This window comes from Hydra viridissima, unplaced genomic scaffold (genome assembly GCF_058129835.1).
Source record: "Hydra viridissima isolate aposymbiotic clone 2 unplaced genomic scaffold, HvirCarnegie_v1 scaffold_12, whole genome shotgun sequence".
In the NCBI taxonomy this organism is placed as follows: domain Eukaryota; kingdom Metazoa; phylum Cnidaria; class Hydrozoa; order Anthoathecata; family Hydridae; genus Hydra; species Hydra viridissima.
In genome coordinates, this window is record NW_028324311.1 from 2,990,761 (window position 1) to 3,012,807 (window position 22,047).

Genomic DNA, 22,047 nt, shown 5'->3' on the forward strand with positions numbered 1-22,047 from the left:
AAGAAGCCTTAAGTACAATTTTTGTACCAAATGATTTTTCATTAAGAACCATTAGGTATATGCAATGATTATATGACAATAGAGAATAGTATTAATTTCAATCGACTTGTTTAATCACTTGAACAAGATAGTATATAAAAATAGTACAATCTGAAATAATTTCAATCTGAAATCTGAAAAATAGATCAATCTGAAATAATTTCATGTTTAAGGTATCAATAGCATTAACTATCTTTAAATCATGAAAGGAAAAAGAAGTCGTGCCAAGAAAATACATATTTCGATAAATTACGAAAAACATTTAATTTCAGAGGGATGGGGAGTTTTTTGAAACGTTCCGGATTATCTGATAATTCCGGTATTTTTTCTGAATTTTCGAAACTGAAGTTTTTTATTGAAGTTGATTACTTTGCTCGCAAAACTTCTCTTTGAAAATTCGAAATACCGATTATTTCGTTCATAAAATACCGATCTTTCGATTTATCAAAAACTAAACGCAGACTTAATAATGATGAAAAACTCGGCATCACGAAATAATAATCGAGACAAAGTTTCTGTGAGCAAATTCGCTTTATAAAATTTATTTCGAGTCAATAATTCTGTTCCTCGTGACTACATGTTCCTCTGTGTGAATTGATTATTACAAAATGTTAGATGATACTGATCAAGTAAGTACAATTGAAATTTATTTTTATGCTAGATTTTATGTGTTCGTAGTCTAGAAAAATCTGGGAAATGACTGATTTTAGTAAAAGTCAGGCTAAAATTTGAAAAAGTTTGGGAAGTTTAACAAACCTATGTCACCATTTTCATGATTTTTTTGTCAAAATTTTTACTAGTCTCTGTCACAAGTTTCACTAGCCTATGTACAGAGAAAAGTCAAGAAATGTCTTCAAAACTTTTTAGTGTTGTTAATACATTACATTTTGATGGAATATTTTTGAATAGTTATGAAAGCAAATAATAATAGTAGTAGTAATAGTACTACTACTACTACTACTACTACTACTACTACTACTACTACTACTACTACTACTACTACTACTAATAATAATAATAATAATAATAATAATAATAATAATAATAATAATAATAATAATAATAATAATAATAGTAATAATAATAATGATAATGATGATGATAATAAAAATTATAATAATGATGATGATCAGTTAATATAGTTAAGGAAAAATACACCATTTTTGTTCTTTTAAGTCATAGGAAAGTCAGTGATTAAGCTAAATATTCTGTTTAATAATATACATGTTGACTTTAAAGTTAACAAATTAAACAAAAATTTCATTATAATATTCATTAATAATATACATGTTGACTTTAAAGTTAACAAATTAAACAAAAATTTCATTGAATATTTGAATATTGGAATTGGAATAAGTTGAAAAAAGTCTTAACTTTGTATTTTTATTTTATGTTTATTGAAAATGAACAAAATTTAAAATTTTGTCATATGCTTTTGAAATTTAGCTTTTTGATCCAACTATGAAAAAAAAGAAAAAGAAAAAGGTTCCCATCAATTTAGATGATCTGGATGCTCTAGAACCAGCCACTACTATAGAAGTACCAAAAACAGAAGAAAATGTGGAAACTAGTGATAAACAGAAAACCGATAAATCAGCTATTGCAGAAGATAATGATTACGATGACTTTTCAAGTTTAAAAAAGAAAAAGAAAAAGAAGAAAACTGTTTTTGATATGGATGGTGTTAGTGAAGCTCTACCAGTAAAGTTTCTTTTGTTTATAGTCCCAATTTCAGGGTTTCTGTTGTTGTTATTAACCTTTTTGATTATAAAGATCAAGTTAATTACTGATTTTATAAAAATAAAAAAAACCAGTGATTTTGTTTTCCACTAGAAGGTATAACTTTTTCTTCAGCAGTAGTTTAATTAAATGTTTTAATTGATGTAATCAAAAAGCTTATACTGATTAAAATATTTTAAAAATACTTAAAGAGGGCAAAACAAAAAAGTTCATAAAAATTATGTATTATTTTTAGAGTGCTGGCAGCAAAACTGAAGCTCAAACAAGTGGTAAATCTTAAATATGTTGATTGAATTTTCAATTTGTTTGATAAAATATGTTCAAGTTGTTAAATTATTCAAGATAGAAATGTAAAGTAATATTCAGAAAGTATTTAAAAATCAAATAATCTAACTAGTTTTACTAATATTCTACTTAATAGGTATTATTTCTGTCAATCTATAATTTTATCTTAAAGCAAACATTTTTCCCACCAAATTTTTTGTATGAAGTTTTCTAAATATCATTTTTATTCAAATTTATTGTTCAAAAAAATATATATAATAAACACCAGACATTTTTATTTGTTTAAATCTTTTTTTATATATAATTTATGATTATATATGTAATTTATAGTTAAACATATTATCTATAATTATAGATATAATTTATAATTATAACTATAATTTAAAAATATATACAAAAGTGAAGCTTTAATGGTTAGCTTTCTAATCACCAATCCTCTTAAAAAAATTTTTTTTTAGGTTTAAATTTTGTTTTGTTCTGTGGCAAAATAAAAATGTTTATAAACATTTCCCTTCTTTTTTTTTGATACCGTTTTTTTTTTGTAAGCAGTAATAATAATAATAATAATAATAATAATAATAATAATAATAATAATAATAATAATAATAATAATAATAATAATAATAATAATAATAATAATAATAATAATAATAACAACAACAATAACAATAATAATAGTAATAATAATAATAATAATAATAATAATAATAATAATAATAATAATAATAATAATAATAATAATAATAATAATAATAATAATAATAATAGTAATAATAATAATAATAGTAATAATAATAATAATAGTAATAATAATGATAATAATAATAATCAGCTATTGCAGAAGATAATGATTACGATGACTTTTCAAGTTTAAAAAAAAAAGAGAGAAAAAGAAGAAAACTGTTTTAAAACTTGTGAAAAGTGTTTGGCAGGAACACTTTTTGTTTAATTTTTTTTTCAATGTTTGTTATTTAAACATTCGTAACTTTTTTTGAAACTTATTTTTAGAGGAAGATGCAGTTGCCAAGCAAGTGGCTGAAGATGAAATGAGAGAATATACATATGATGAGGTGGTCATTTTTCATAAATTATTAATTCAGTAATGTGTTTATTTAACTGATCAAAAGCAACAAGCCTATTCACATTTGTTAAAAGAAATTGATTGACTAATGTTTTTATATCAATATTACTTTATACAAGCAAAGCACTTATTGAAATATCTAAGAAACCAGTTGTTGAAATGTTTTCCAGCAACAGAACAACAACTGTTTTTATAACATGAAACAAGAAACGCCAATACCTCTTGACTTTAAGATGCTATTTTATGGCTCAAAAGTATAAAGCTCCTAAATTTGTGCAACAAAACCTGGTAAATTTTAAGTTGCATTAAAAAAGAAAAAAAATAACAACCATTGGTTACAGAGGTATTCATGACAATAAAATGTTTATGCTTTATTTAGGGATTTATTGATTAAATCAATTTTCTTGCCCGTAGGAATTTTTGAAAGAAAATATGAAAAAGTGAAATGAAAAGAAAAAATACATCAATTATGAAAAAGGTTGTTTAAAGTTAATTTTACAAAATTTTGAACTTGTTAAGTCTTTTAGTCTTAATTTTTTTAAAAATTTTTTAAAAATTTTTCTTGTAAAGTATTGCTTTTAATTTTTAGCTGACTTTATTTGCATCAACTAAATTAATTACTAGCAATTAAAGTTGTTTTAATAAGATAATTTAATTCAAATTTTTTGAAGCTTTTTTACACTTAAACAATAAATGAATAAATAAAAAAAAAAAAAGCAAATATTGCCACAGAAATTTGAATCACGCGTTAAACACAATCCAAATAAATTGAGAAAAGAGCAATAATTATTTCTAGCCATTTATAATATTTAGTTTTTACATTTGATTTTAAAGTCCACAAATTTTTAAATCTGAAATACTTTTTTTTCCCTTTCAAACCATTTTAACTCAATACCATTTTCCGATAAAAAGAAAGTAAACTATAGGTTTTTACAAGTTGTTTCATATTGCTATATGTCTATTAATAATAAAAATCTACCTATATGTATCATATTAAAAGGTAATCAATGGTATAAGGTAGCTGAATTTTGTTGGTGCAATTTGTAATGATGAATTTTCCTATTTCTTTCTGCCGTAAATGAATTAAATATTTATCTTCATTACTTGTTCATTTTAATATAATTTTTAAAAATAAACACCTAATTAACATACTAAGACAAAGTTTCTCTCTATACTTCAAATCAATTCAAATCAGAAAATCTGCAATAAAAATTTACCAACAAAAAAAGTTAAACAAAATTAAGTAAAAAATTTGTTACATTTTTATCGTTTGTTTGTTTTTAAAATTTTAGTCTTTGCTATTTTTGTTGACTGTTAATGAAAGTTTTTCACCAGAGCAAGTTACAAAGTTTGAGCCTTTAGACTTGAAATCACTTGTTTTTTGCCCTATTTCTAAAAATAATTTTTTAAATTAATTTCATTTCAGCTCTTGAAGCGTGTTTTTGACATAATGCGTGCTAAAAATCCAAACATGATTGAAGGTGGCAAGAGGAAATTTGTTATGAAGCCTCCTCAAGTTGTTCGTGTTGGTACAAAAAAGACCTCATTTGTCAACTTCACTGATATCTGTAAAATTCTCCATAGACAGCCTAAACATCTACTTGCATTCTTATTAGCAGAATTGGGGACAAGGTATATACAACATTTTGAACCTTTGTGCAGCTGTTAAGCAAGCTTTGTAATGGCTGAATTATACTTTAAATTTATATATAAACCCAAGTCTTTTTTAGTGGTACTGTTGACGGCACAAACCAATTGATAATCAAAGGAAGATTCCAACAAAAGCACATAGAAAATGTTCTCAGAAGATATATAAGTAAGTAGATTGTCAGCAAATGACTTTGAAAAAAAGTTATTTTCCTTTTTAAATGCCAGCATAATTTGATAAAAAGTGAATAAATCTTAAGAATCTTAAGAATCACTGTTTTATAAGTAAGCTGGACATAATTAAGTTTCGTTCAATTAAAAAATGGCTTAAACTAAATGTAAAATCAACGTGTTATATAACCATTATTTAACCCTTAAATGCAACAATTTTATAGCTGTTAATTGCTGTGCCTTATTACAATTAAACTGGTTAGTGTGATAGTTTTCGGTCAGAATTTACTTTCTTTGAATGCTGTGGATAAAATGTTTTGATTATCTTATCTTTTAGAGGAATATGTTACATGTCATACTTGTCGTTCACCAGAAACTATTTTACATAAAGAAACTCGTCTGTTCTTCTTACAATGCGAAACATGCGGCTCACGTTGTTCTGTACAAAGTATTAAATCTGGTTTCCAGGCCGTCACGACAAAGAGGGCACAGTTAAAGAACAAGCAGCAATAATTATATCTTTGTAATAAATGTATTTTAAGATACATCACAAACATTGAAGCAAAAATTTATTTGCTTGTTTTAATTTTTCTTTCGTTAGTTACTTAATAATATCGATTTTTGCGTAAAATTACCTAAAAGATTTATTAATTTTATTCAAAATCGCCATTAAAAAGTAAATCAACTAAAAATGTTGCTACATGATTGAGTTTAAAACAGCTTTGCAAGAGATGGGTTGAATCGGATATTCCTAGAACAATTGAAATATCAGAAGACCGAAATTCATTGGAAATTGAAGACAAAACTTCTAGCTCAATGCAAACTTGTTACATCATTGATGGTTACGTTAATTTCTACTGTTCGATTCTAAGTCGACCGAAAATTTGTCACAGAATTGAAACGCTTGCAATAAATTGAAAAGTTGCTATTTAAATGAAACGTTTCTGATTTGATCCTCAAAGGGTACTTCTTGCGGAGCTGAGACCTACAACTTTGACGGTGCATTAAACATTCAAAGGAAATTAATGGTGGTCTTAAAGTCTTTCTTAAAATCTAGTTTTTAACCTAGAATTGCTGAAGACTTTAGTATCTCGCACCATGCTGTTTTAATGTTTGTAAAGAAAACATAATTTAACAGGGATTTGACAAAGCAAAAGTTGATTAACCTACATTAACTTGACCATTGTTTCTATAGGTCCACAGTATTGTTTACACAATTAAATTCAAAAGCCACCAAATGAAGAATTAAAAGATAAATGGTTATTCAACTTATGTGCACTTATCTTAATTGCAAAGAAATGTACGCGATCGCGATAAATGCCGATAGTTGGTTGGGGTTGGTATCTTATTTCAGAATTTAGAGAAGTTAGCCTCTAGATTTTCAAAGGCTAAAAGAAATACAGTTCTAAATTCCAACCTATGGAATGTGTTCTTTTTTAATGATTCCTTTTAAAGTGTAAGATTTAGTAAAAACAAACAAAATGAATATTTTAATTTTTATAATTTGCATTTATGGACGGTTTTCTATACAGACTTTTTAAAAATCCTTTAAAGTAGAAATTCTCCCCTGTAATAACAGGAAACGGAGATTTCTGTAATTACAGCATCCTAAAAAAATAAAAGTTGAGTAAAAAAAAAAATAAGATAAATTTATCAAGCAACAACTTCATGATCTCATTTTCATAGAAAGCATCGGATTTTTAAATGATAACTGACCTAGTAATCTCATTTAGGAGATTATTCGATCAGTTATCATCATGAAATACCATAGTATAAATAACACAGGTTGTCATCATGAAATAACTTTCGGTGTGTGAGCTTCAGATGATCTTGTTTGTATTTCTTTAAAACCTATTCAGAGATGTGCTGTAAAAGGTAATTATCAAAAGAATGTGAAGTCTATTATAAATTTGTGAAGCTTTACATTGTTTAGATCATTGGGCCCATGATATCAAAAAATAATATCACGAGCCCAATGTTCTAAACATAACGTAAAACATTACTAAGATTAATTTTGAGGTTGATTCAACGTGTTTTGTACTGAACACTTAGTTTGATTAAATTTTGGATGAGCAGTTATCATGATTCAGAGGGCGGACGCAAAAATTAAAGTTTGTTACTAAGTGTAAAAACTACTTTAATAAACACAAAGATTTACTATTAATTCTCCAGTTCCGTTATTTAACCCTAAAATCCGCCTCTATTGTTACTATTACGAGTTACGGATATAAAACTGTGTTTACTGCTAATCGAAATTGCGTTTTTCGAAGCCTCACGCGAATAACGTTCACAATTTAAACTGTTTATTTTGAGCTTTTTGAGTTTCTAACTTATCGAAGAACTGTTTGCAAAGCGATACTTTCGATTATAGCTGGCCTATAAATTATGGCTTGTGAAGACTTTGTGGCATGATTCATTGGTAATGGTACCTTCTGGAACGGTTTTCAGGTAAAGTTGACGAGACATTTAAACATCAAATTCAGATTCACTTGATATAAAAGATAGAGCTATGCACAGCTTTACAAGGAAGTCTTCATTAGGTCCGGAAGTCTTGATTTATCAAAGTAATTTCAGGAATTTCTGCTAGAACTTTTATCTTAGTTCACCTTTTTTTAAACGTCGGCCCTCTAATCCTCTTGATCCTCTTGTCATTTCTTGATCATCAGCTTGTATGCATTATGACACATGTAAAGTCCTATTTGTACATTGAATGTACATTATCCATATTGCAGACTGTAAGTTGAATTATGTTTCGCAACTTTGTCTTACTAACGTCTTTTAATGAACAACCAATAAATTTCCTAACAATAACTTGGATTTGTCAAATAAATTGCGTAGTATGGAATCTGTCATAGTGATTACAATAATCGAAGTCTCTTTTTTCTCTTCTTCAGTAAGTAATAAAACAGTTTATTCTTTTTCAAATTCTAATTTTAAAGATCAAAAATATAAACATGAAAGTATTGGGTTCCTCTAAAAAATGATTTGGTTCCAGGGACAACAAATCCCTTTTTTTTTAATCACCCGAGATTGACTGTTTGCAAATACTTTGGCCATCAAAGCTTACTTTGCTACTTAAAGTTTCTAGTTCAAATTTATCAATCATTTTAATTATATACACTATTATAATTTGTTAAAGTATTTGTGCAGTAAGGTTGCTTAAACTTTGCAGTTATACATTGGCAGTGAAGTCAGTAAAAATTACATCTTAAGGACAAAACACAAGTTTTTTTTTATTTGATATTAAAAAGATGTTAACGTTTGTAATTACCGCGTTTCTATGCGATTGACTTGTAACCAGGATATTATTTGAATCAAGTATTAATGATTTTCCAAAAACTATGAATGTTTCTAGATTCAAATTTAAAAATTTTTTCCTGTTTGCTTAGGTCTCTTCTTTTATTTATTCATTTTAAAATTTTGCAGCAAATTGCAGCAATTCTTCTTAATAGTTTAGGCTGAAGCTTCCTAAAACACTGATACCTATTTCTTGTGAAGTACTGTTGATAGTCAGCAATTGGTTGCAGAACCCCCAAACCCCAGACCGGATGGGGGTCAGGGAACATTCTAAATATAAAAACTCTTCAAGGAAATGAATTCATGATTTAACAAATTTATGAGTTTTTTAATAAAAGGTCTTTATTCACTACGAATATTTCATAAATTAGTCAAATTTTGTTAAAGTTCCTTGGTGGTGGTATGGTGCTTGGTAAATATGCCCTCCCCCCAACCAACCACCCCAATTCCTTAACGATATTATTGTGCGGACCCAATAATATGGTTAGGAATGGGGGTGGTTGGTTGGGGGGGGGGCATATTTACGTTGGCATGGCACTGATTGGTGGTCGACCTTTGCTACAAGAACAATAAGAAGTCTTAGAAAATGCGGTTGTAACAGGTGCATTATATTTGATATCTTGACATATTAAGTAATGTTTTTGAGTAAAAAAATTGCATAATGATTATCCTATCCTGGAGGATATCAAATCAATTATGATTCTATTTGTTTAGAAATATTTCGGCGTCAATTCAGATATATTTTATTTAAGGTTCGAATGTTCATAAATTTTGACTTCAAAATCACGTGAGTCACATGAAAAGACCACTCAAAGAATTTAAATGAATAAACAATTTTACGATATTTTTAATCGAAATATTATTTTATTGTATAGAAATCGAGATGATATTTAATCTAAAAACAAAATTGATATCTATTTATATACAGCAGTCACAGAAATTACATCACGAAATTTAAAAAAGTCTATTAGTATATTTCTTAACAACAAGATTTTCTAAGGTTCACAATTTTTATGGGTCAGCCAACTATTATCATTATAGTTATTACAAAGTATTTAATTTTTTTTTATAATGCAAGTAGATGCAAGAAATAACTGTTGCCAATTAGAAGTTACACTACTTAGATAACAGATTCTTAAGTGTTGGGCTTGAGTGCTCTTTACTAAAGTAAATCTGTCAAAAACCATTTTTTAAAGTATGTAAATTAGCACTATCTTATTCTTTGGCTCTTCACCACAGTGTTAAAGTTATCAAGAACTTTCTACTCTGAACTCCCCCCTCCCCCTCCCCCCCCCCCCCAAAAAAAAAAAAAAAAAAAAAGAAAAGGATTAGGCTCTTGAAATTTATTCAAAGAGTTTGAATTGGAAAAGCAATATTTTTATCAAATAGATAGCTCAGCTCGCTGCGCAAGAAACTTGAAAAAAATGAGAAAGTGTTACTAAAACAAGAGTCACTTTTCCATGTCAATAAAGTAGTATGTAAATGGGTTATTAGGATTTTATATACATAGCCACCAAGAGAAATTTCAGGCCCTGGGGAAGTTTTCTTAAGGGGCCCTCATTATGATCAATTATATACCCAGGACCAATAGAAGCGTGCTCTGGTCATTGAAAGTTAAAAATAAAAGTTAATTAAATCTTTTAAAAATTTTTTTAAAAATTTATTTGTACACAAACGGGGCCCTGGGAATCTTCCCTGTCCACCAACACTCTCTCGGCGCCCATGTTTATATAGATATATAGTTCTGCTAATACATATGTTTTGAATATTATGCCAAATTTTGAGAATGTCAAAATTTGACCAAATGTTCTTCATAGTGCGCTGATATAACTGATGGTAAATTCGATTTTTATAACTCACTTATTGCATTGTTTCAAACCTTTATGGTCTGAACTGCTATTTATTTCAAAAATCTGTCCTTACGTTATTGTCTGAAAAAAAAAAATCTTAAAACATTTTTCAAAGCTGAAAATAAAAAGGAATTCTCAAATATGTATTCTTATGTTTTTTTTTGTTCACGTAAATAGTAATCCGTAAATGATCTACATTTTGCGCAGTGATATAATCCTTATAAGGTTTTTTAATATAAGGTAAAATATCTTCAAGTTTTGCTTTATAAATCAAATCCCAGTGCGTCACTTAGAATGTATATAACAAAAGATTTTTATAATATTAAATCTTTTTTTTACAATTTATACACTTTGAGTTAAATACTACGTCCATCAAACTTTTTTAAATAAGGAAATAGGTCATCAAAACGTCACAAGTTGATTAGCCATATTATACATACATACATATATATTATATATATATGCCATATTATACATGTATGTATGTATGTATGTATGTATGTATGTATGTATGTATGTATGTATGTATGTATGTATGTATGTATGTATGTATGTATGTATGTATGTATGTATGTATGTATGTATGTATGTATGTATGTATGTATGTATGTATGTATGTATGTATGTATGTATGTATGTATGTATGTATGTATGTATGTATGTATGTATGTATGTATACATATATAATATATAAATATATGATGCAGAATTATAAGATATATGATATGAAAATACATAATTACAAAATATATAAAAGAAATTTTTATTTATAACTGTTTGACAAAGTGTCAAATTATTTTTAAATTAGAACAAATACTTATAGAGCACTTGAACAAAGAACCAATTTAAATTTTCTTTAGGGAATTGAAAATCACATTTTTAAAAAGGAATTTAATTACATAATCATAGGAAATTTGTTTTAAAACAAGTTTTGAATGAAAAAAATGGTCCTAAAAGTAAGCTTTCATTTTCTTCTAAATTACAAAAACTTGTGAAAAAATTTGTCACAAGTTTTTGTAAGTTTGAAGAAAATGGTGACGATCATAGACATTATTGAAATTTTCGTCACTATGACAGAAGTAGAAAGAATGGCTTTGGTAAAAATTGCCTACGCATATAAGTAAATTAAAACGCATTAGAGGGAAGATATATATGTATATATAAATATATACATATAAACATTAGCAGATTCAGATCGCAGCGAGCTTATTTCAATATGTTAATTATACATTTGTTACTTGTCTACTTTGCTTTGGTCAGCGCCAAAGGTAAACACAACTACACTTTTAAATTTTTTTTTAACATTCATCGTTGATTTTAATGAATTTTATTCATTTTTTGATTTTTCTGTCGTGTCAAATAGATCCTTCAAATATAAATCACAAATCTTATTTTAAGGCATTAAAACATAAAAGCGAGGCTCAAACCTATTCATCAATTAAGACTACGTAACCATTTTTTTTTTGTTCGGCTTCTTTGGGCTTTTTTTGTTCGGCTCGGCTTCTTTGGGATCTTTATGAAACTCTGGCCATTTACTAATTATACTAATTATACTAATTATACTAATTATATCTACTAATTATAGGTTTTATTTTAGTTGCGCATCTACACTTGATAAATATTTTTCAAAATGCAAACAAGGTGTCTTTATTTCCAATCTTTTAGTCGTGCTCCTGTTGTTACGAGTAAACTATTTATGTACTACCAAGGAAAACCATTTTTTACTCTCAATAGATTCTTTTTAACATTCATAATAATTCTAAAAACTTATTTTAAAAATAATCTTTTTTAAATTTTACTTAGATGACATTAGAAAGGATTTTAAGGAAGAACTACAGAAAGAAGTGGAAGATGAAATTTTAAATGACCTGTTTGAAGTCTCTGGCGAACTTGGTGAAGTTGAAATTGATAATCATGAAGAAGGTATTAATATTTTTCTATTAAAAATCTGAGTAAAGATTCGATTTTGTAAAAGGCAGTTTTTTTATTTATTGCAACTCAATATTTGTGGGTTGATATAAAAACCATTAACAGCAAAATAAAAACATTCAAACTTATAATTATGTAACTAAAAATACAAAAAAAAAAATTTATTTTCCTAAATCCCAGCTCTCAACAAAATAAACTTCAACATTAAAGGAAAAAAAAAAATCAATTTTATTTCAAAAGGGCAATCAGACAAAAAAACAGATTCATATAATCAAAAACACAATATATCATTTTTCTCAATTTAAACTTAAAGCTAACTTTATAAGTCTAAAATTTAGAACGTGACATCATATTCTTGATAACTAAAATATCATGTGAAGATAATTTAAAAAAGAATTCTTTCCACTTTTTCATATAATCAAATAGCTTCAACTTTTGATACTAACTATTATTACATTGATTTTAAATTCTCAAGAGTAAGTTTCACTTTAATTAGTATTTTTGTTTTTGCTTAATTGATTTTTTATTTTTTCTTATGGTTGTGCATTTTTGCAGTAATATTTTTAGGGATGAAAGATCCAGCACCTGTGTTTTTCCCAAGGATTCGCTTCAATCGAAGAAGATGCGTTTGCATCACATTTCCCTGTTTTTGTTAATGTATTTTCATTTTCTCAAGAAGTGCTATACAAACAAGTATTTACACGAGGACTCACTTCCGTGTTTTATTAATGTAGTTTTTGTTGTTACAATTTTATTCGGTTTTTATTGTAAGTTGCAAAATACAATCTTTATTTATGAAACTTGTACTAATATTATAATTTCATAATTCACACATGGAAAACGAAATAATGCACATAAAGGAAAGGATTCCTTATATTTACAGAATAGGTATATCTATCAAAAAAAAAAAAAATCCCCAAAAAGGGGGGGATGCTGCATATCAACAGGAATTCATAGCAAGAATTTTTGAAATTTTCGATTTACGTCCGTAAGATTTTTTTCAGTTTAAGGTTTTTTATTATCTTTCAAAGTGTAAAGAAGAATTTCTTTAGAATATTTCTTAAATATTAGCTGACAGTAGGATGATATCGCATAAAGCTAAGAACTAGTGCTATGGTCCTTGCCTTCCACCGCTCGCCAATCCGCAGGCACTTTAGCTTATCTACAGGCATTTGCTATATATTTGTTAAACGTTGTACTATGACAATTATATGGCTGTTGTAAGCTGACCACCAGGAACAACTTATATAATGTAGTGATCGTTTTTTCTGAAAAAATTTTTTATTTCTCCACCTACTGACTCATGACATTCCAATATCTACATAATAGTATAACTTTTCTTCTAATTGCCATTTATTCTCATGCAATTCTCTTTAATAACTTTATTAAATTGATTTCGAGACTGTACGGGTCTGGTATCTTCCCAAAAGTAGGAAGATACCAGACCCGTACAGTCACGAAATCAGTTTAATAAAATTATGGACCTATTGTTTTAATCAGGTTTTATTGCGGCATCCAACTTTTACAGGGGCAGGTAAGTTTTATGCTTACCAACCCCTGTAAAGATTATTTGTAATCCCCACCCCTGCTCTGGGAAGAAAAAGATAATATAAACTATATAAATTACTCTCTATAAATACTCAATTATATTATTTAACTTTTTACAAAGATTGAAAACGGTTAAGCCCAAGAAGAAGTCTGATGCTGACGACCGGACCTTAGAAAAATTAAATTGTGATAATCAAAATACCAACTAGGTAACTTTTTTTTAATCTACATTTGCTACGAACACGTTTTTAATTGTTTCATCTGGTAAAGTTGGCCACAGAGCTCACCGAAAGCATCGTTTACAAAGATAGTCAACGGCGTTATGAAATTTTACAAAATATTTACGATACCTTCAATAACTTAGTTTTGTTCTTTGAAATTATTGCACAACCTTTGAAATTATTGTACAATCTTTGCCATTTGATAATCAAATTCGTTAAATTTATTTTTCTTTACTACAAAACACTTTTTAAAAACCACTCAAAAAAATTTTTGATGATTTTTGTTAACGGAAAAACTAAACGCTGATGCTTATAATAGATCTTATAGGTTATGCTATAGATTAGGGGTACCCACAAATAATCAATTATTTATGTGGAATATTTGTTTCAGGTTAGCTCAGAGCGTTAATGCATACAGACGTGTTTTATTGTGACCTTGAACTTAGTGAATAAAGTGAGTTTAAAAGTTTTTATTACTCTGCTGTAAAATGGCGGACGATAAACCAACTTAAGAACATTTACATCATTGCATGCTGTTTCATTTTCGATCAGGTGTTAGTGCACCAGTTGCAACAAAAAGAATTTATGATGTGTATGGAGACGTATTTAAGGTCAATAAGTGCTAACGTTAATTTAGAAAATTTTCCAATGGTGATTTTCACTTGTCTAGTGGCGATCAAAGTGGGCGCCCAGTAAATTTTGATAATGACGCTTTAAAAATATTGGTGGAAACGAATCTTAAACTGAGTATCCAGGAAATAGCTACACTCTTCAAACTACTTGGTCAACAGTTCAAGAAATCGGGAATTTTTATATGGATCCCACATCTATTGTCTGAGATGAATAAAGATCAACGGCGTACAATTTTCAAATTTCTTTTGTGCAGACAAAAAAAGTGAGGCGTTTTTACGAAGGATTGTTACTGGTGACGAGAAATGGGTCTTGTAAAACAATCTACGAGCTATACCCACTCCTAAACCATCCCTTACTTTAAAGAAAGTATTTGTTTTTGTGTTTGGTGGGACTGTGGAGGCATAATCCAGTTTGAATAGTTCCCCAGCAATTGGATAGATTGCACAACCAATTCTTGGTAAAACGACCAGGTCTGGTCAACCGAAAAGGAGTAAAATTGCAAAATGATAATGTCCGGCCGCACGCAGAAAAATTAACCCAAGAAAAAATATGGCAGCCAAAGTGGGAGGTTTTACCACATCCTCCATATTCTCCAGACAAAGCACCATCCTATTTTCATTTATTCCTTTCCATGGAACATTATCTGAAGAATAAAAATTTTAATAATGTCGATGATGTTCGAACTCACCTAGAAGAATATTTTTCTTCAAAAGAAACTAAAATTTTATGAACGGAAAATTGAAACTCTACTAACTAGACGGTAAAAGGTCATTGATAACGATGGAAATTATATAATTGATTAAAAATAAAATTAAATGTAATTAAATTCTTTGTTGTTGTTGTTGCAAATTAAATAATTGATTACTTATGCGTATTCCTAATTTTTTTTTTCCCTCACCCAAATAATCATGCTACCCTTTTAGCTGTAATTTGTATCTGCTTATACGTCACCCTTTGATTGCCTGCTTACTACCCGCTACACTAAATTTAGCGCGTAAAAGATGTAACGCACCGTTAAGTTCGAGCACAGTATACCCAATGGTGATTACCTTGGCAAACTCTAACGATGCATATTGCAGCTTCTCATTTTAGTACAGTATATCCTAGTGGCCACAACCACGGAATGAAATGTCTCAGTAATGGAGTATTTTTTGGTCACTAGGATTAGCAAAAAAATCTGAGCTGGAGATCGCTTATATTAACTAATATTAAGGATGAAGAGATTTTAGGGCTGATATTACTATCACAGTTTTATTAATGTAATAAAACTGATAAACAAATCAGTAATAATGTAAAGAGTTGTTTGATGCCAAAAATTTAAGATTATGAGATGAGTAAAGTATACCCAGAGGAAACTAAGAATTTAAGATTATTTAAGATTAAATTAATTCAAACGAAATCAAAGTCAACTAAATTAATTTTTAATAAGATATTGAACTTCTCTGAGTACGATAGAGGAAATTGACAAAAATTTGGACTGCTCTGCAGTTGCTCCTTTTTCCGCCTATCAAAGTTTTGCAAAACATTTTCAGAAGCCTTTAACTATCTCTTCAATATGTGTAATTAAGGTCTATTTTGATCAGCTGAAAAATGTGCAGCTACATGGGGTGCCGTATGTCCCTCCCATTGATATATATTAACTAGATGAACTTCACAGAAATTCCGTAAGAAAAAGTGAAGCAAGTTTTTAAAGTTTTTAATGTCGATAGCCGTTTTATTTAAGCTGACAATAGTTCATTTTTGTTTTGCTTTGATTTATTATTGCGTCATTCCAGGCTGGCAAAAACTTTGTTTCACTGCGGAAGCGCGAGTTAGATATCTAGTTAATATATATGATTAGTCCCTCCATCCTTCCTTATCTTGAGATTGATTATCTTAGAATATGATCTATGAATAAGCCTAGACTTATCAATACGAAACCTGACAACTCAGATTTTGAATATTTCCCCAGTAATTACCGATGATATATTAAAATTAACTTGATGTCTAACTTCAGCGTATTTTTTAAGCAAAAATCGGCCATTATGGAGGGCAAATTTAACAAATCATAAGCTTCGTATTTGTTTTGATAAATAGCGTAAAGATTTTGCCCCCCATAATGGCCGATTTTTGCTTCACATTTTCTTATGCCGATTTACGGCAGTTAGACATCTAGTTATTCTTAATATATCATTGGTAATTACCAAAAAACAGGTTGATTTTCAGAATTAGTCGAAGTTCTACGTTCCGTCAGTTTCAGGACTAAAACTGACGATGAGTGTCTACTTACGAAGTAAATTTCCTTTAAAGTCATAACACAAGTTTCTAAATTTCATACAATTTGCAAACTAAGTTTACTGGCCTCTTCCCTAACAATCGTAATTACGGTTCAGAATGCGCGGTTTGAATACAGATGGTAGGTAACATGCAGCTTTCGTGTTTTCATCTGATACTTCTTTAATAACCATAGTATTGTTATTAGCAACGTCAGTAGATTCCACAAATGAGTTTTAAAAATCAAAAGTTAAACGTTAACATACAACACAGCGGTGTCCAGGCCTCGGATTTAAATTATTTATATGAACTCCGAGATTTAACATTATATAATGAAACCACAAGTTGTCATGTATAGATTTAATATGTAAACTTGTCACTTGTGCGGTAAGTGGAAATTGTGAAATAATCTGACAGTTTCATAAAATTGATCCGTGATTTTACCGAAGAGTAGAAATGAGGATGGTTCTTTCTCTGTTAAACAAATTTTGTATGTTTTTTTTTGCTGTAGACTTTTTGGAAAGTAGTTGTGGTTTTCCTAAATAGTTAGGAAAGTAGAAACTTTGATCGAATTAAACGTAATTCAAAAGCGGGAAATTTTTAAACGGGTGTTTTGATTAGGAAGCAAATTTATAAAATAAAGATCGCACATTTTGACGCCTGCAAAATGGCATATTTTGATGAGCCAATATTTAAAATAAGGCAACAGATAAATTAATGTTAAACATATAGAAAAAGAATTAATATTTTTGGAAGCATATTAGGTATGCTTAGGATTTTAATTTTTTTTGTGGGATAAAAACATTCCTGAAAACGGATTTTAGTTGAAAATCCGGTATTAAATTTTTATGGAAAATTTATAAGGAATTAGTTGGAAGATGGTTTGAGGGGAACACATGTCAACATTCTACCATTTCTGCATCTATCAATGTTCTCAACTGATCTCCATTTTCAGAGCTGCTGTCAGAGTCACTTGACGATGAGGAACTTGAGCTAGAATAATCATTATCATCTTCATTAGAACTAGAACTGGAACTAGATTGATCAGCAGTATTGTCATTTGTTTCATCAAGGGTGTCTACTGATTTCAATAGCTTTTTTCTTAAGAAAAAAGCCAGGTTTTCATCACTAACTGGACGTTTCCTTTTTCCCTGATCAGAAAGACATGCTGCTTTGACTTCGGCACAGCTAGAATTACTATCATCGTCAATAGACATTAATTCATTAACTTCCTTATCCATTGCATCGAGATCATTTTTAGACAAAGTGATTAAAGGGTTATTTTTCTGTAAAATTGGATTGTAACCACCAGGTATTTCGAACCCTTCTTCGGCTAAAGGAGATAATTTTTTCTTACTATTTGCTTTCCCAAAAATTTCAAAAGAGTTATGTTGAGGTGTAGCTTGTCGAGAAGATACTGGTGAACCATTTTCTTCAACAGGAACAGGAAATATACTTTCTTCTGCCCACTCCCATCGTTCGTTACTGCACCAAAGCCAGTTTGGATTTACCAAATGGATTTCAGGGGTTCTATACGCTTTATGAGCTTTATGAGTACCATGCCTTGCGGCTATTACATGCGTAGTACGGGACCCGTCATCTTCCTTGCCTATAATATGTGAGGTAACTCGAGCACCCAAACTCACAGCAGTTTTCCATGCTTTACTTTTCTCAAGAGGACAATTTGTTGGTATGACACCTGTAAAAACAATGCTACAACCCTTAAGTGTTTGTCTTCTTAATTCTGGTAAAATAACTCTGATGTCTGGATTCATAGTACCGTAGGTACAAAACTTGGTGATATCTGAGTCCTTAGAAGCGGCACCACCTTTAGCCTTAACAGCATCAAGCGTGGAATAAAAAGAATAATGAACACGCTCAAGTATCTCATCGAGGTAAAAGAGGTAATCATCATGATCTGCACGATTTTCGCCAGAACTCGCTAAAAATTAAAAATAACATGCGAAAACAAAAAATTTCCTGATGAACAGTTACAGCTATTATACTAAGTCTACTTTTAATCTAAGTATATAGAGTCGCTGCCTAGAAATTTTTTAATTTTATTTCTTACAAGACCTAAAACTACCATTTAAAACAAAAAAATACCATGTGAGCGATTGTTCGAAGAGGGAAGTAATAAGGCACTAACCTTTTTCAAGAGCGTTTTCATTCAACGATTCTATAGAAGATATTTTTTTATCTAAGTCGATTTTTTCACTGCTACCATAGACTGGAAGATCTTCGGTAGAAATACTATCTTGTATATTAGAATTTAACTTAGTTTTCTCATTACAAGAATCCTTTTCTCGATTACTCGTAATTTCCTTCTCACAAGTCTCACTGTTTACAGAGAGACTTGGTGTTTGAAAGGGGTCATTTATATCATCACTTCCTTTAAAGAACTTATACGGTTTTACTGTGATAAGATTAGGAGCGAAATTCCATACATCCTCACGGTCATCAATGATACAAACCATGTGATCACCACAAGGAAATAAAGCTCTACAAAAAATAAATATGTAATTTAAAAAATAAAAACAACAAAAAAAAATTTTTTCTATCAAATTTTATAACATGATTAAAATGAATATTACTTGAGATCATGAAACTTTGAAAAGCTATTGATAAATTCATCTCGAGAGCGAATTCTGTGTGCAAAAAACTTGCCATCTGGGTCAAGGTACTTAGCGACTGTGTGAGCATACATACGGGAACCCATTGTAAATATATGTAACTCATAAAACTTAGAGATGCTTTCTAGAAACTTTCTTGCACCTGGCCTTAATTTAGTGTGATATTCATATTGGTGACCAGGCAACTTGAAAGAAAACACATCCTGTAGTAAAAACAACACTATTTCAGACAACTGCTGAGCATTAAAATAAAGAAAAAAAAAATGTCTTTTTAAACTTGCCTTGGTATTTTTTGGAGTAGGATCAACTGTTGTATGAATGAGTGTCATATCAAGATCTACCACAAGTACCAACTTTCTTGCTCGCAGTAATTGTTGCTCATCATATTTTGCCAACTTTTCAGCTTCCTACATTTTTTTAAAAGATTTTTTAGAATTTTGATCTTTAGTAAAAAAGAGAATTCTGGAAAAAAAATTTTGATTTTGATTTATTGACTTATCTCAAACTTAACACAGAAAGCTGAAAAAACAAACTTTGTTTTGCTTTTGTTATATATTTTGAAACTTTTTGTTTAAGTCCACTACTGTTGCTCTAACAAAGTTATCTGTACAATAGAATTAACTACCTCTTTTGTAAACTCTCAAAAATCCATCACAAAATCAGTCTCAGAACAGACTCTTAAGTTTGCAAACAAAAAAACAAAACAAAAAAAACTAAAATTAAAAAAAAAACAAAAACAAAAAAAACAAAGAATGAAACTGTATAAACATTAACAAACTTCAAACAAATTTTTACTCTGATGCTTTTTTTAAAATGATCTACAAAATTTTTAATTGAAAAACTTTTCTATTTTTAGATAAAACAAGTTTAAGTATTCAACTTATGATCATGTATAGAGCTAGTCTGGTTATAACATAAACATCTGCTAACCTGATCATAGCATAAACTATTATATATGAATTAAAAATTTGTTTAACTTAATGCTAGACATTTTAAAATAAAAACAAAAAATTTGTGTACTAAATTGTTAATATAATATTGTATAACATTATAAAAAAAAGGTAAAAAATTTACCTCGACACTGACTTTAAGTTCAAGTATGTTGTGAACAACTGGGACAGAAGCTGTAGAAGCTTCAACTAGATTACCTGGTACTCCAGCTTCTCTAAGCAGGTTAATAAAAAAAGATACAATTTTACAAAAGATATTGACTATTAAAATTTAAGCTAAAAAATTAAGTAAAATATTTACTTTCTCAAGTCAGCTCCACAATCACAACACATATCTTTCATCAAGGTGTTATGTTCACAGTCTTGCTGTAAAAGACGAGCTACAACCTGTCTGTAAATAGTTCATAAATTATTATTTTCTGTAGAATAATCAAAAAGTAAGTGCATAGAACTTGTGTGTGCCTCTACACTGTATAAATTATATGGTACAAACTGCATTTTGGTATATTTTTAACTATAAAATGGTAAATATCTTTATGTTAAGTTAGAATTACAAAAAAAACCATTATCCAATCAAACTATTAAGTATTTTAAGGTTTTATGATATGAATATCCTTCGATCTTATGATCACCATACAGGTCAAAATTACCAGCAACTTGGACTGCTGCAACTTATGCATACAATAACATTGAAAACAAAAAACAAAAAAACTTTACAATATCAAGACAACAACAAAAATATTAGTATAGCGCTACTAAAAAAAAATTACAAAATGTTTAAAAAAATTACATCATACCCACGCAAAACATCTTCGTTAGGTTTAACAGAAAGATCTATAACTTTTCCGTTGAATTTCGCTTTTAGTTTTCTTTGAACTATAAAGCTTGTTGCATCAGGAACTTTTTCTGTAAAAATGTACGTTGCAATTACGTTATCTTTTTTAACAGAATCATTTTGTTTAACGTGCCATTTTAAGATTTTTGACTTGGATATACAAGAAAGTACAAGATCTCGCGTCGCCATATTCTTTAGAATAAAAATTCAGTTATCTATAAGTTAATAATTCTTGTGGAGATAAATAATTCGGTGACAAAAAAAAAACGTTTTGCTATGCCGGAAACTCTCTCCCCATGGTGTGTTTACTTTCGCATGTTTTCTTAAGTTTCAAATCTTTAAAAATTAATTTAGTTTTTAAGAAAATGTTTTTCGTCTAAAGTAAAATAATTTATTGGACTTCATATTTTTATTGTAAAAAAATTTTCCGGTCAGAGAAAATCAAGATCATAACACTTCCAGTCGTTCAAAAGTTAAGAAAAATATTTGCTTAGTATGCCAAAAACGAAGTTTTTTTAATAATAGCACGAACGCCCTGAACAAGTACAACACTGAAAAAAAAAACTCGTCATCATCTATGAAAAGTTAAATGTTGGTTTGTATATAAAACAGATACATAAGTTTTCTTTCTAAGGAAAGACTTCATTAATCTTTTTTCGTTGTTCCGTATATATTTCACTCAAACTTAACGTGACGTAAGCAAAATGCGATTTGCATCATCGTTAAGCTTTTTAAGCTGAACTCAAATTCCTTAAATTTTGATCGAAATTTTCACTCGTGTTTTTTTTTAACGAACTTCCTTGAAAATTCGAAAGCAATATTCTCAATGGCGCTTTAATTTTCATCTTGTGAACTTGAAACATCAGCTTAAAAATACAATTTCAACATAAAAAACGCTCAAAATTTGGGAGGTACATTTCATATAACGCATTTCG

General features: G+C 28.9%; 2 protein-coding genes and 1 long non-coding RNA gene across 3 annotated transcripts; 2 read left to right on the forward strand and 1 right to left on the reverse strand.

The window, feature by feature from the left end:
* Positions 1 to 519: 519 nt before the first annotated feature.
* Positions 520 to 5,535, forward strand: LOC145194012 (eukaryotic translation initiation factor 2 subunit 2-like). The gene is made up of 7 exons (XM_090068056.1): positions 520 to 668; positions 1,486 to 1,740; positions 2,015 to 2,048; positions 3,073 to 3,134; positions 4,572 to 4,777; positions 4,876 to 4,961; positions 5,301 to 5,535. Exons 1-7 carry the CDS (start codon positions 648 to 650, stop codon positions 5,474 to 5,476), a joined length of 840 nt encoding a protein of 279 aa, XP_089924182.1. The 5' UTR covers positions 520 to 647; the 3' UTR covers positions 5,477 to 5,535.
* A 5,647-nt stretch (positions 5,536 to 11,182) lies between these two features.
* LOC149880768 (uncharacterized) lies at positions 11,183 to 12,839 on the forward strand. Its single transcript, XR_016445332.1, has 3 exons — positions 11,183 to 11,378; positions 11,914 to 12,033; positions 12,607 to 12,839. It is a non-coding gene; the product is annotated as an uncharacterized LOC149880768 (long non-coding RNA).
* A 4,601-nt stretch (positions 12,840 to 17,440) lies between these two features.
* On the reverse strand, positions 17,441 to 21,363 carry LOC145193998 (RNA polymerase II subunit A C-terminal domain phosphatase-like). Its single transcript, XM_080071571.2, has 7 exons — positions 21,075 to 21,363; positions 20,579 to 20,668; positions 20,402 to 20,492; positions 19,609 to 19,734; positions 19,289 to 19,530; positions 18,844 to 19,196; positions 17,441 to 18,636 (listed from the first exon to the last, which is right to left on the reverse strand). The coding sequence occupies exons 1-7, from the start codon at positions 21,299 to 21,301 to the stop codon at positions 17,594 to 17,596; spliced, it is 2,172 nt and encodes a 723-aa protein (XP_079927697.2). The 5' UTR covers positions 21,302 to 21,363; the 3' UTR covers positions 17,441 to 17,593.
* Positions 21,364 to 22,047: the final 684 nt, after the last annotated feature.

Coding starts and splice junctions, on each gene's coding strand:
- LOC145194012 (XM_090068056.1), top strand. CDS start 648: ATGTTAGATGATACTGATCAA. Junction 4,778..4,875: donor TTAGCAGAATTGGGGACAAG/GTATATACAACA, acceptor AGTCTTTTTTAG/TGGTACTGTTGACGGCACAA. Junction 4,962..5,300: donor TGTTCTCAGAAGATATATAA/GTAAGTAGATTG, acceptor CTTATCTTTTAG/AGGAATATGTTACATGTCAT.
- LOC145193998 (XM_080071571.2), bottom strand. CDS start 21,301: ATGGCGACGCGAGATCTTGTACTTTCTTGTATATCCAAGTCAAAAATC. Junction 19,197..19,288: donor TCAAAGTTTCATGATCTCAA/GTAATATTCATT, acceptor TATTTTTTGTAG/AGCTTTATTTCCTTGTGGTG. Junction 18,637..18,843: donor TGAAAACGCTCTTGAAAAAG/GTTAGTGCCTTA, acceptor TTTAATTTTTAG/CGAGTTCTGGCGAAAATCGT.